At 39.6% G+C, this 13,744-nt stretch overlaps 1 protein-coding gene across 2 annotated transcripts in view; it reads left to right on the forward strand.

Moving 5' to 3' along the window:
• The window catches only part of EDIL3 (EGF like repeats and discoidin domains 3), a 272,169-nt gene that overhangs the window by 202,219 nt on the left and 56,206 nt on the right, over nt 1-13,744 (forward strand). For both annotated transcript variants that reach the window (XM_054186858.1, XM_054186859.1), the window contains 2 exons: nt 7,847-8,002; nt 9,096-9,240. In XM_054186858.1, coding sequence (XP_054042833.1) covers nt 7,847-8,002; nt 9,096-9,240 — 301 coding nt within the window. The remainder of the gene's footprint in view (nt 1-7,846; nt 8,003-9,095; nt 9,241-13,744) is intronic.

Raw genomic sequence — 13,744 nt, forward strand, 5'->3', positions numbered from 1 at the left:
CAGGAAGAGTATTCACAAGTTCAGGTTATATGAAGGAATTAACAATAGCAGTGAACGACCTTAGTGTTTCTCAGCTCACCTTAAATTGCAGGTAGCGAATACCCATTTAATCAATACTTTGTAAATGAGAGGAAATTTTACAGGGCTACAAACCTCTGAACAACATGAGATTGATTATGGGCCTCTTCTTGAGATGACAGTCTAAATATGCCAGTATTTGAATAATTCATATCATCCAGTTAATGGCATTCATAACAACTACCTTTGGGACTAAAATAATGACTTAATAATAAGAAGAAACAGACCAAGCAAGTTTTTAGTCTGTTTAATTATGTAAACTCTCTGAGGTATAAAGTGAAAATTCTCAACAAAAGCCAAATGAAGTGAGTGCTTTTTGGTAATATTCATAACATATGCTCCTCCCTATAAGGACTACATGGGCCAAACAATCCCTGTATTATTGTTTTCCATACAAGTAAGGTTTAACCTGTATTCTGATCTTTTCACAGAAACGCAAATTAAATTAGTGGGCCAATTTTTGTCTCTGATTCAGCATGCCTAACTTGAAGCATATAAATAGTTTAATTGTAGATAGCAAAGCTGATGAGTTGCTTTTAGATGGTTGGCTGGGGCTAAGCTGTGAGTGAGTACAGGGGAGACCTGAGAGATGTTTGATGTTACCGTAAGGTGTGATAGACTGACAAGGCACTCTGGAAACAACAGTATTGGGAGGGTGAGTTTGCAGAGGATTTAATAGCAAAGTTGTGAGGAGATTTTGCTGAATCTGCGTCCATGTAAGTGAAACAAAAAACATCTGGGATCAGAAATAACTAAGTATTTAATTGGTTTGTCTGAAAGTACAATCCCACAATCATGTTAGGAATTATTATTTGTAAAATGACCTATAGCAAATGCCCGTGTTAGTTCTCCTAGACTATCACAATTATAAGATAAAATGCGTTGGCTTTTCTCCATGTAATAAACCCCCTTCCAGAACGGCAGCAACAGCTGTAGTGCTACTGTGGATAAATCACTGCGTTAACTAATCTGGATGCTAGTTAAAACACATATCACTGCTGCTATGCTGACTGCACTAATGCCCTCAACTAAATCTGAAGAAGCTCTGCTGACAGTGCTGATTAGGAGAGTGGCAAAAAGACAGAGTCAGGCACGATATATCAGCACCTTACATCCAGGTGCCAGCGATGCTTTGCAAGAGGGAAGATAATAGTAACTGACCTGCTCTGACCTTCCCGAACCTCATCAAATGCCGAGTCCTGCTCTGCAGCCCCTTGCTCTTCACGTGGCATCAGGGTGAAACAGCAACGTTCAGTCATGTTCAGGGTGTCTGGTGCTTGACGACAGAAAGGGAAACATGGGAGGGAGCTTTCAGACTTGCTAAATTTCCCAGTATTGAGGGAATCATGTCAGGTTACTCCTCTCCTGAGTTTATTACAAACATTTCTATGGGCAAATGTCCCTGTTTTTCATAAGAAAGTGTTTCTGTGGGTGTTTTCTATCTAGGTTTATCAGAATTATGACTTAAAAAAAAATAAACAATGACAAAAATATTAAATTTCAATTCTTCAAAAACTGATGAAATCATCAGGGAAGAGTTGCTGTAATAAATCTTTGAATGACAGTGTAACCTTGATCCTTCATTCAACCCTATTGTTATATGAGTAATAGTGAGCATTAGTAAAAATTAATACACTTTGTGCTAGAAAAGATGGAGAATTATTTATAGCAATGCTATTTTCTAGAATCATAGGGTTGGAAGGGACCTCTGGAGATCATCTAGTCCAACCCCCTGCCAGAGCAGGGTCACCTTAGAGCAGGTTGCACAGGAACGTGTCCAGGGGGGTTTTGAATGTCTCCAGAGACAGAGACTCCACCACCTCTCTGGGCAGCCTGTGCCAGCACTCTGCCACCCTCAAAGTAAACAAGTTCCTCCTCATGTTGAGAGGGAACTTCCTGTACTCAAGTTTGTGCCCATTACCTCTTGTCCTGTCCCTGGGCACCACTGAAAAGAGCCTGGCCCCATCCTCCTGACACTCACCCTTTAAGTATTTATAAGTGTTGATGAGATCCCTCCTCAGTCATCTTTTTTCCAGACTGGAGACCCAAATCCCTCAGCCTTTCTTCATAAGAGGGGTGTTCCAGTCCCCTCAGCATCTTGGTAGCCCTTTGCTGCACCCTCTCCAGCAGTTCCCTGTCCTTCTTGAACCAGGGAGCCCAGAACTGGACACAGCACTCCAGGTGCAGCCTCACCAAGGCAGAGTAGCGGGGGAGGATGACCTCCCTCCACCTGCTGGCCACGCTCTTCTTGATGCCCCCCAGGATGCCATTGGCCTTCTTGGCCACGAGGGCACAGTGCTGGCTCATGGTCATCCTGTTGTCCACCAGGACTCCCAGGACTCTTTCCACCGAGCTGCTCTCCAGCAGATCAGCCCCAACCTGTACCTGGTGCATGGGGTTATTCCTCCCCAGGTGCAGCACCCTGCACTTGCCCTTGTTGAATTTCATAAGGTTCCTCTCTGCCCAGATCTCCAACCTGTCCAGGTCTCTCTGTATGGCAGCACAGCCTTCCGGTGTGTCAGCCACCCCCCCGGCTTTGTGTCATCAGCAAACTCGCTGAGGGTACACTCTATCCCCTCATCCAGGTTATCTCATATCTCACATCTGAAACAGGTAAACACCATACTTCTCCATAACCTGAATTTCTGTTTATGAATGAAGGCTCATGTAAAGCTATATTTACAGTCTCAAAGACACAGTGCTTCATGAAGGTTTTAATCTGAGCATTTCTTGGAAGCTTGCTGATTTTTTAATCTTTTTTGTCAAGTACATAGCTTCTGCTCGCTGAATATGCTAATACTGGATCACAAATTGAAGCGGAATATGAACGTCTTCCACTAATGCTGTCCCTAATCTCTGCTGTTCTGTTGCATTGACATAATACAGCTGTGACTTTTAGCCTTTTTTCTACAGTTCTAAGGTTTGTTAAGCATGCTGGGAAATTATTTTTGGTCTTTATTTTGTGGAGCTCTTTGGACTGTTTGTTGAATACCCTCCTGTTTTTATGGGAAGCAAGCATGAAGCGGTTCCCTCCCGTCTCATGGTCCTATATTTACTCTATTTACTCACACCTAAGAGTGAAGCTGCCCACACACCATGCAGATTTGCAGGACTGGTTCTGAGTTGCCTTTGAAAATGATGCACTGTACAATCTACAGGAACCTGTAAAATTACCTTGCTCACGTTGCCACTTTCTCTTGTGAAAATACTCTTTTTTATTTGTCTTATTTCCTTTCTTAAATGGATTTTTTTCAAGTTCCAGTAAAATCTTGATTAGCTGTCTTCATCAGTGTAGACAACGGAATGATTTAGCATCCTACAACAGATTTGTGTGAGTCATTGCAGTCAAAAACATTAGTACACTAGTGAAAATTGTTTAATAGCTAATTACTCCTACAGAATCAGTGCCAAGAGCAGGAAACATGGCATGCTGGTTACTTTTTCCCTTCCTGTTGAAAGAGGCCATGACTCTATAACCTGCTGTGATGATAAAAGTGGTCTAATCATGAAGTCAGGCTGATTGTGGCGGCTGAAAGGAACAAGGTTAAAAGAAATTTCAAGGCCTGCTGGGAACTTTTAAGCTGATAGAGTCGATTTTATTCCCCAGCTCTTGAGCATACACCACACTCAAGGGAGTATGCCTCAAGTGGTTTTCTTTTTACTTAGTTTTGGCTATATGACATGGTATAAAAGGCACTGAGTGGCTGGCAGTACATGAATTCAGCCTTCGATAGTGTATACAGCACAGACTCTGAGGTATCGTATCTTGTCCTTCAGCACTGCCTATTAACTCAGTCGATTGCCATGCCTGTGCTCTGGCTGAGCTTTTCTCAGAATCAGCATGGTGATTTTGCATCATCCGCCGTATATTGTGTAGACGTAGCCTATTTCTTGTAGCATCAGCTTTTAATGAATTGATGTCAGACTACTGGCTTTCTTTTACGTGCAGTTTTACCTGAGAAATTCAGTGTTCCTCATTTATTCTGGTCCCAGAAAACTTCCTCATTGAAATGCGAAACCTGTTTGAGGCAGATTTCTTTACCTGTAGGTGTTAAATGGCACCTCACCCAAGTTTCATAAGGTGCTTCGTGCCGTGAGGACATAAGGCAACGGGCATCTTCTGGTCTCCTTGTGAACAACACAGCCAAATCCCTGGCTTACGTTGGGTGATTTAGGTCCTGTGGAACCTAATTCCATGCTGGATCCAGGAGCCTCCTCAGAGCTAGGGCTGAATGCAGCTCCACAGACTTACGGTGGGCTGGTAGAACTGACCGGTCTCATTTTTCTGGCTGTAAGTAGTTTCATCAAATTTCTATGCAACTATCTTCTTCTTACAAGGTCTTTACCATGCATTAATACTTAAATTACTGGGGTAAATCCCTCAAAATAATATTGATCTTCTATCATCCTTGATTTTTTCCAGTTACTCTAGGTGATGATAAGGAGTCCTTTATAACTGAATAAGCTATTACCTTTTTTAAAAAGATGTGTTAAATTCTTCTTATTATCCTGTTGACTTTCACCTCTTTGTTTGTTTTAAAACACAGTCACCCATGTAATTAGAATATATAACATTCTGTCCTAGATCTGAATCCACAAAGCACAGCTTCTTAAGCTGTTTTTCTTCACAACTGCTGCAGAAAAATACCTTTGAAAATGCTTTTAGTGCTAGAAGTCCTAGTTTACATTTCACGTTGGGAACTGTGCTTCCTGCTGAAGTACATTAAGTAAGAAAGATTTCGGCACCTGCTTCATTATAGTCATTGCACAATTGTAATATTTTGAGTTTTGCTAAGCTCTGACTTGAAAAATTTAAAGCACATAGAAGAACCCAGACACAAAGGGCCAATTAATTCCTGGTGTATTCTTATGCACTGAAAGGAGTTACCGCAGGCGTGATGTTAGCCCCATGGGGATTTTGTATGTAAGAAAGCTGCAGGGATTTGAAAGCTTCCCCCCCCCCGCGCCTTTCATTGGGATTTTCCTGCAAACATTGACAATATGTAGACCTAATTGCAAAACACAGTATCCTGGTTTTATTTCCTGTGTTATATCAAGCTCAAAACTGCTTAAAGCCACAGCTCAGTTTGTGACTCACAGTATGGGTGCTGATGAAGAATGGCGCTGAAGAGAAAGGCTCTGTCCGTTAAAACAGAGAAGTAAAGAAAATTCTATAGCTTGTACATATAGATACCCAGCTAAGGGTATAGAGCAGGCTGGCATATAGCAGAACAAAGGCAGGTATTTAACAGCCTGAAACTCAAAGAACACAGGTTAAACAGTAAGTTTATCTAATAAATTATTTTTGTTTCATTGTTATGCTCATCTGATCAAACCTTCCCTTCATTCAGTAAGACTTCTCTTTTTTTTAAGTTTGAGTTTCTACCATAGTATTAAACTGCTTGGAAAATTACTTTTGGGTGGGTTTTTTGTCATTGTTCTGCTTCTTGAAGTGCAGTGGTTGATTTGTTGTGCATTAGAGATGGAGGCTGGGGCATGGAAGGGAGCCAGTATGGCAATATAACACCCTGTAATAAAAGCCATGGTTTTATTAGAAATTAATCTTTCTGAGTAAACAGGGGGAAAAAATTTCACCAGAAATTCTCATTCAAAAACCTTCCTCTAGATTATTGTCTCAAAATAAGAAAAATTGGGAATGAAGCTGAAAGAATATTAGGTATACACATAACTGGATCAAAGAAAAATTATTTTGTGCTGCGTTTTATCTTAATTTTCCCAAACAGTGAAATGTGAAGATAGTTAGTATATATAAAAGGCATATAATCAATGACTGGTTACAGCACAGTTTGACTATGTTTTCTAATTTGTTCTGGAGATGGTGTTCACTTATTTATTAACATTTTTTTTAAAGATACGAAAAATTGTTTTACTTGCCTGTTTATTAATATTTTTAAATTCCATAGAGAGAGTGAAATCTGTATAAGAGAGTTCCATAAGTTTTATGTCTGACTGGTAGGGGTCTGACAGTAGTCTCTGGACTTGTCCTCTTACAAAGATAATGTGTTGTCTTTTTTTTTTTTTTTTTTTTTTTTTACTGGGAAACCTGGAATGAAGGAAAAGAATGTTTCCCAAGACTGTAAGAAGGCCTGAATCCCATCTAATTTGTACCTGTCTAAATTCCTGGTGTGAGTCTATTCTCCCCATTGCAATTGCAAATGTTCCTGAGTTTTCCTGGTATATGTGAGAAAGATTCTTTAAGAAATTGCATCTTTTATAGGCAGCTTCTTCTCTGTCAACGGGTCCAAACCCCTAAAATGCCCATTTTTATTCTAGAGGTGTACGAGTACTTATTAATTTCTTGTAGGGACAACTATGGTAAAACCATGCTGAAACTTCTTTTGCAACAAGAAGAAAAATATCAGAAGCCTGATTATTTCAGACAAGTAGCAGAGAAACAGCTAGACCCCCTAAAAAAATTAGCAATAAAATTCTGTCTCCACTTTCCCATTGTGTACACAGTAAGATATTGAAACACTGAAGTTTGATCATCTTACATCCTTAGTAGAGGCTAGATTACATTACCAAGTGAGAGAAAATCTTGAGACCACACTGTAAAGAATAAAGGGATTAAAGTATTTGGACAGCAGATACCCGATCTGTCTCTGATTCCCCATATTCCTGTTCTGGGGCTGCTAATCCCAAACCGTAGGGAGTGCAGGGGGTCAGCTCCGCTAGCTGGTGAGCAGAGGCAAGATTCGTTTTGAGGAAGGAAGCGCTAATGTAGTTTAATGTTTTATTTACATTGTCCCAGTTGTTTACTGTCTAATATTTCCATTCGTCTCCTTTTATCACACATCTGCCTGCACCTTCACGCGGTTCTCACAGTATGACAGCTCTCCGCTAAGCTTCATTTGGTGAAAAAGTTACAGACTTCAGCTGCCTACCAGTGAGAGGGTGGGAGTGTAATTGGCACAGATTGCTTCATGATTGACTTCACTGCAGGGATGAGGCTGACGGTGCCGGCATTGTTTGATTTGAATATGACATTCTGAATTTTGTGAGAATACAGTTGGCTTTCGAATATCATAGATGGATAAAGAAGGCAACATTAAGGTTGTCTGAATATTGTTGAACTCTCCGTACATCTTCTTTCATACTTCAAGGTGTTGAGGTCATCTCAGACAAGAAGACAGGGAATTTTCATAGCCATTGATAGACATTGATATTTTGCTATTGACTGTTTTGCGATTAGTATTTCAAATAAGATCTTTAAATATTTGAATTTTCAGTAAGAATCAAGGAAAGGTCTATTTTGTTTCCTTTACAGAACATCCATGTATTTTTACTTTCACAAAGAAATTTAACCTGAAGTTAACTTAGGCTCTTTTCTATGGGGTTGCAAACTGGCTTCTAATAGAAAAGATTCAACCTTTGATAAATTATCTCACTTTTGCATTTCCTTTTTAGGAAGGAAATATGTAGCAGTAATCCTATGTGCCTGTAATATGCCAGTAATACACCAGTAATATCCTATATATCAATAATAAATATACGTGTGCATCTGTACACATACACTTGAAGATATAAACATAGTACAGGCTTTTAGTTCAATTTTTTTCATTTATTTTTGTGCATATGTACATGAAATTAATGAAAAAGAATTAATGCAAGTGTATAGCAATAGTATTTTAAATGCTCAGCTATGTTTTTTTCCTTTCTGTCATTAAAAAAAAAAAGAACCGAAGGAATCTAGAGTCAGAATTGTGTCCCTCCGATGGCTAGTGATAACATTGTATTGTTATTTCAGATAAACCTGCAGAAGAAGATGCGAGTGACTGGAGTTATAACTCAAGGTGCCAAGAGGATTGGAAGCCCAGAATATGTAAAATCTTACAAAATTGCATACAGTAATGATGGGAAGTCGTGGACAATGTATAAAGTAAAAGGCACAAATGAAGATATGGTAAGATTAAGTCATCTGTATATGAATGCATCTTATGGTTTAGTTGTGTTTAGAGGTATGAGGTGTCTGTAGTAGACAAGCATAATTGCCTGACAGTATGATATAGGTTGCCATGTTATTATTTTTCTCCGGAAAAAAAAAAAAAAAACAATAAATTTGCACTTCCTGTCTGCTAAGAATTTCTTACACTTTAATTGATGGTTGTATAAATACTACATCCCAAGGCTAGAATAATCCTGTTTATTACACTTAACTGATTTTCATTTTAATTAGTTTACCAGTAATTACTCATTACTCTGTTTTCAATTTAGTTTTATTACATTGGCAGATTAGTGTTAACCCTTAAAAACATAGAACCCATTCATCAATGCTAATCTCTGTATTGCACAAACAGTATCATCCAGTGGGAAGTATGTGTTTACAGTTTATAGTTATCACTTATTTTTTATAGAGTTGTGCATACAAAGCAGCGAAAATCCCTTTACTCTGTAAGTTAAGGTAGAACTAAGGCACTTTGCAGCATTAGGCATAGTTTCTCTATTAGGAAATTAAAATGCTCTGTGAAGAGGTATATAATGAGGGAAGAAAACAAAGTACAAGCATATCTGGTTAGAGTGAGGAGTGAATAGAAGAATGCTTATAGGTCTAATTTAGTTCCCCTTGCAATCAATGGGAGGGTTACAACGCACTTCAGTGGGAGTTGGATCAGGTTCTTGTAGTAGAGGGGAAAAAAATAGCTGTCAATCAGCATAAATAATTTCAGGCTAAATTGAATTGGGACTATTTAATACACTAATTAGAAAAGAAGACATAATTTAGTTGCATTAGTAGCTTCAGCTCCTAGGATTGACAAGATAGAGGTCCTGATTCAGCGCAGGTGGCAAATGCATGTCAATGCAAGCCAACGACAGTATGTTTTGCTTAAAATCTTGTATGTTGGTCACTAGAAATGATAAAACAGTCTCTATTTGGGAAAAGCTTGCAGAGAAATGTGCAGGGACAGTCAGAAGAACAACGTAGATATTTTTGAGATACGGAAATCAATTCAGTAATCCTCCTGGCATGTTTTTATGAGCGTGTCCTTCTATCACAGGTGTTTCGTGGAAACGTTGACAACAACACCCCGTACGCTAACTCCTTCACCCCTCCAATTAAGTCGCAGTACATACGGCTGTATCCTCAGGTGTGCAGAAGACACTGCACGCTGAGAATGGAACTTCTTGGCTGTGAACTGTCAGGTGGGTTTTCTGCAATCTCAGAAGTCAAGCATCAAGCAGCACGTTTACGTGCCCAAGGTCTAAGTGGCGTGCAATTAATTCCTGGTGAGATGCACTTGGCAGGGCTTTATCCAGACAGTTACTTATCTGTTTTTATGTAAATGATATAAGCAGCTACACTTACTTAAATGATGTAAGTGACAATAGTTGTTTGCAGTAGGGCAGTAATAGTAGTAGGGTAATGTGGTAGCAACCTAGTAATGCTTTGTAAATCTTTCCGTGCACATTGTCCTCCAATTATGTGCGACCTAGAAAAGGTCATTTTATAGCAGTTTTAATAAGTATCAACAGCCATCAGGACCCGTTATGTTACATGCTAAGCAGACCATGAGACAGAGAGTCTCTAATGCAGTTACACTCAGCGCAGCCTAAACGAAGCCCTGGGAAGGGTTTCTGAGAGCCGAAGCTGTTTGTGCCGTGCTGCACAGCAGAGTCATGGCAGAAGCCAGCACCAAAGCTGATCTGAGCAGTTTCTCCTGGCTGCTGGGGGTTTCTCCTGGCTGATGTGCTGTGTGACATCCTCAGAGGGACAAGGGTGCTTTAAATGCCACCGAGGATCACTCAAAGTGCAGTAAGTTATATTTTGCTGGGCTGCTTTAGTCAAGATTTCAGTTTAGATTTGTTTTGTGGATTTCCATCAGAAACAGGGTTTGCGTCTTGTAGCAAAAAGTAAATGAACAAGTGGAACCAATATAAACCCTCTTAAGGTTTGCAGTAACAGGAGTTATAGTTCTTAAATGTAAAGCCTGACCTCTAGCCACTCTCTGCAAGAACCATGTTCCTTTACAAATTCAGCAAAGCATGTAAATTTTTTATCTTTTTCAAGAGATCAACCTTTACCAGTGGGAGCGCTCCACTGAATTCATTTAAGAATGATTTTATGTGGCTGCCTGCTTACTGTACAAACAACAGTCATCCAGTTCACGAATGATACATCAAAACAGCTGGAGTTAAATAATTCTCAGTCCTCTAGTGGCATCAAAACCAGATTCAGAAATGAAAAGTTAATGCATTAATCTCACTGTAGCCTTTTTCCAATATAGATAGGTTTGAGAGTAAATAGAAAATTCTGTCTAGCTGCTTTAGTCTATTAGATTATTTTTTTTTATGTCTTCCATTTCTGGAACCACAATTTAGAGTAAGTCCTTGCCAGAATGACCAGGAATTGTTTTGCTCAAAGAACTGTGAAAGCTACTAAAGTGAATTCATTTCAGTGGTCTCCTAACAGTTTCAAGGTCAGAATTTCTTAGAACTGCAGGCAGCCAAGGCTCAGCAGAACAATTTCAATCTTACTGAAAGTAGAGTATAATTATACATAACAACAGACTAATTCACTCTAATTCCAGGTGGTCTGTCTTAGGCAGAAAAACGCTTTCAGAGGTCTGTTTTTTCTAACAAGTCCTGGTGCTAGAGAAGGCAGTAACTACTGAAGGGAGGGAGACTGTGTTGCAGCACCAGATCATCATAAAAACTAATCCTTTCTTAGGACGAACTTCAGCAAAATGTTCAATAAATAGCTTTACTTACCAGGCCCCATGATCAGATCCTATTGAAAACTATGATCAATGCTTGTGGAGTTAGCCTTCAATAAATCAGGCATTAATCTTCATAGCCTTGCGTTCCTGCCGGACTTGTGTTTTGCACATCTCTGTGTTGTAAATTCCCTTCCCTTCATAGAGTATTGATTTTGGGGGAGAATCAGATCACAGGTATTGTTTATTAGAATGCCTTTATTCATTAAGTCGTTACTAATAGTAGCATAAAGCTGTTTTTTTAAAAAAACAGATAACTGGTCACACAGCACAGTCACTTACTCAGGCAATTCGCTTACATGCCCAAACTTCTGCATACATCGGGCTCTGCCTTCTTACACGTGGTCCAAGTCTCACTTTGCTGATGCTCGTGTATGCTGGTGACCAGGCACCAATTCAGTAATTTCATCTAATCTGGAAAGGAATCCTATGTTTATTAATAAGAAGAAAATCTTTTGAATCTCTTGATTTTCAGAAAATAAAAATATCACAGTATTAATAAAAAAAAAAAAGACCTTTGCCTTCAAAAAATCAACCTATGCTGGTTTTGCCAATACTGCCTGAATTCTGGCCCAAGACGACGTAGATAGACCTCTGCATGCAGATCCTATTGTGGTTTTGCCTCCAAGCATTGGATGTATAATATTTCCTTTGGGGATTTGAGCTTTCTTGAAAGTAAAGTTAGATGAGGGGCATGGTAGAGGATGCAGACTGAAGAGTAAAATATTGGTGCCCTCAGAGGAGACAACAGAGAATAACCTCTTCTTTCAGTTTTCAGATGCTAATCTACCCTTTCCCAACTTCCCCATCCCTGGAGGTTTTCAAGGCCAGGCTGGATGGGGCTTTGAGCAGCCTGGTCTAGTGGGAGGTGTCCCTGGCCATGGCAGGGGGTTGGAACTAGATGATCTTTAAGGTCCCTTCTAACCCGAACCATTCTGTGATTCTGCGATTCTATGTAAATTCCTCATAACTTCACTGAGCTAGACTAAATAAGAAGTAACTGCAAACTTGTACTTAGGTTATCTAAGTATACATACACAGGTATCAGGTATCATTTATCACAGGTGGTGAAATCCAAAGCATCTCCAACATTTTTGACTTAAGATTCTCCACTGAGCATAGCTGTAAGTATACATACATCAGCTCTCACTAGCTTCAACAGGTTGTAAAAATGGAAAGGGAGACCAAATCCTTTTGCAGGGACTTTGCAAAGCAGATTTAAAGAAAATACAGTGCAATGAAGAGGAAATGTCCCAGAGAGTCATAAGCATTACTATAAATATGCTTCTATACGGGATGACTATCTACAGACACTAGTTTGATGATTCTGTCCTTTGCGCTCTACGTTATAGCTTGCCTATCAAAATAAACAGTCATTATCCTCTGTCACTGCAGCAGAGTGCCATAGGAGCTGGGAAGCCACTGGGTCTACCATCGGTCTCTGTGACACAGCACTAAAACATTGTTCTGCCACCCGTGTGCATCGTGTTCATCTCTTCTCGTTCTCATTGTTCTTCTCACTTTCTCCTGTTACCTTTAACAACTGTCTGTGTCCTCCCTTTGGGGCAGTGGAGAAGGAAGGCGAGTGTGAAATCCTATTAGTGCATGCACGCATGCACAGACACGGAAGCAGACACATCTGTTATTTCATAAATCAATAATAATACTCAGAAAAGATATAACTATTTTTGATGGATTGGACAAGCACTGAAAAACAGTTTTGACAACCCATATTTTTGTGTCAGGAAACTCCTTCAGATTCCTCGGATGAAACATTCCTGCTAACAGCCTTTGTGATCCTGGAGTGATACTTCAGAATTTAATAATAAGCAAAGTCCTTCTCTAAGGCAACGGATGAGTCTCTCTCATTTGCGCTATCAATTGCTCCCTCCTACTCCCAGGAAGATTGTTTTGTTGTTGCTTTGAACTAGGTAGTTCAGTCTACAGACAAGGCTGTGCAATTTCCATTTGTGCACTGAGAATCAGTTCCGAAAGGTTGGGATTTTTTAAAAGTTTTCTATTTATTTTTTAATTGAATATGAAACACGTCAGTTTTTCAAATTTTAAATACAGTTGTTACTGAAGAGCATATTACTATTTTCTCTGGTAATATACATTTGCTCCTGCTGCTAGGCCCCCCACAAAGGGCCTGGTCTTACCTTCCTGATTTAAATCCCTAATGATTCCAGTTAATTCTGTGTGTTAAAGGTACCGGAGAAACAGAAAGTAGAATCCAACCTAAAGGTCTTTGCTAATAACATCAAAGACACTAAAGAAAGAATTAGGTGTTTAAATCTGCGTAAACATAGTGTGGAGGAAATGGACTTCTAAGAAAAAGACAACCAGCTTTGATATCTATCTTAAATAAAGTGAAAAACAAAATAAAAACTTTGAAGGTGCTTTAAGTAGTCACACAGTGCGGTGGTTCTATCCAGAGACACCAGCTGAGTAGAGTCACGGTTCCAGGAGGAGAGCCTTCACAGCTTACATGTGTGGTTTAAGAAACCACAGCTGGTGACCCAGCAAATGATTTCCTGATAGCAACCAGCTCAGTGACATGGGATGCGAGTGTCAGGTGGAAAACCTCTGTCTCCCCAACAGTACCTAAAGTCAAGGTTCTGTGCATTCACAGTGATGACGCACTCCTTGCAAAATGAGGTATGTTAGCTCCTGAGCACACTCTCGCTGGATGAGTTAGAGTATGTTAAAATATTATTTGCAATTTAACTGCACCAAGTCAGCTACTGAACTAATTAGGCTCATTTATGAAATGAAAACTTTTGGACAACTGCATGTGTGCAGGTTTTTGACAGCTGGGGCAGGAAGGAAATGAGAAAATGGCTTCGTTTTGTGTTCACATCTCCCACTTTCACCTTTTCCTTGATAAACCATCACACATTACTCCACCCAGCCATGCATCCACTTTTCTTGAC

This window comes from Rissa tridactyla, chromosome Z, assembly GCF_028500815.1.
Source record: "Rissa tridactyla isolate bRisTri1 chromosome Z, bRisTri1.patW.cur.20221130, whole genome shotgun sequence".
Lineage (NCBI taxonomy): Eukaryota > Metazoa > Chordata > Aves > Charadriiformes > Laridae > Rissa > Rissa tridactyla.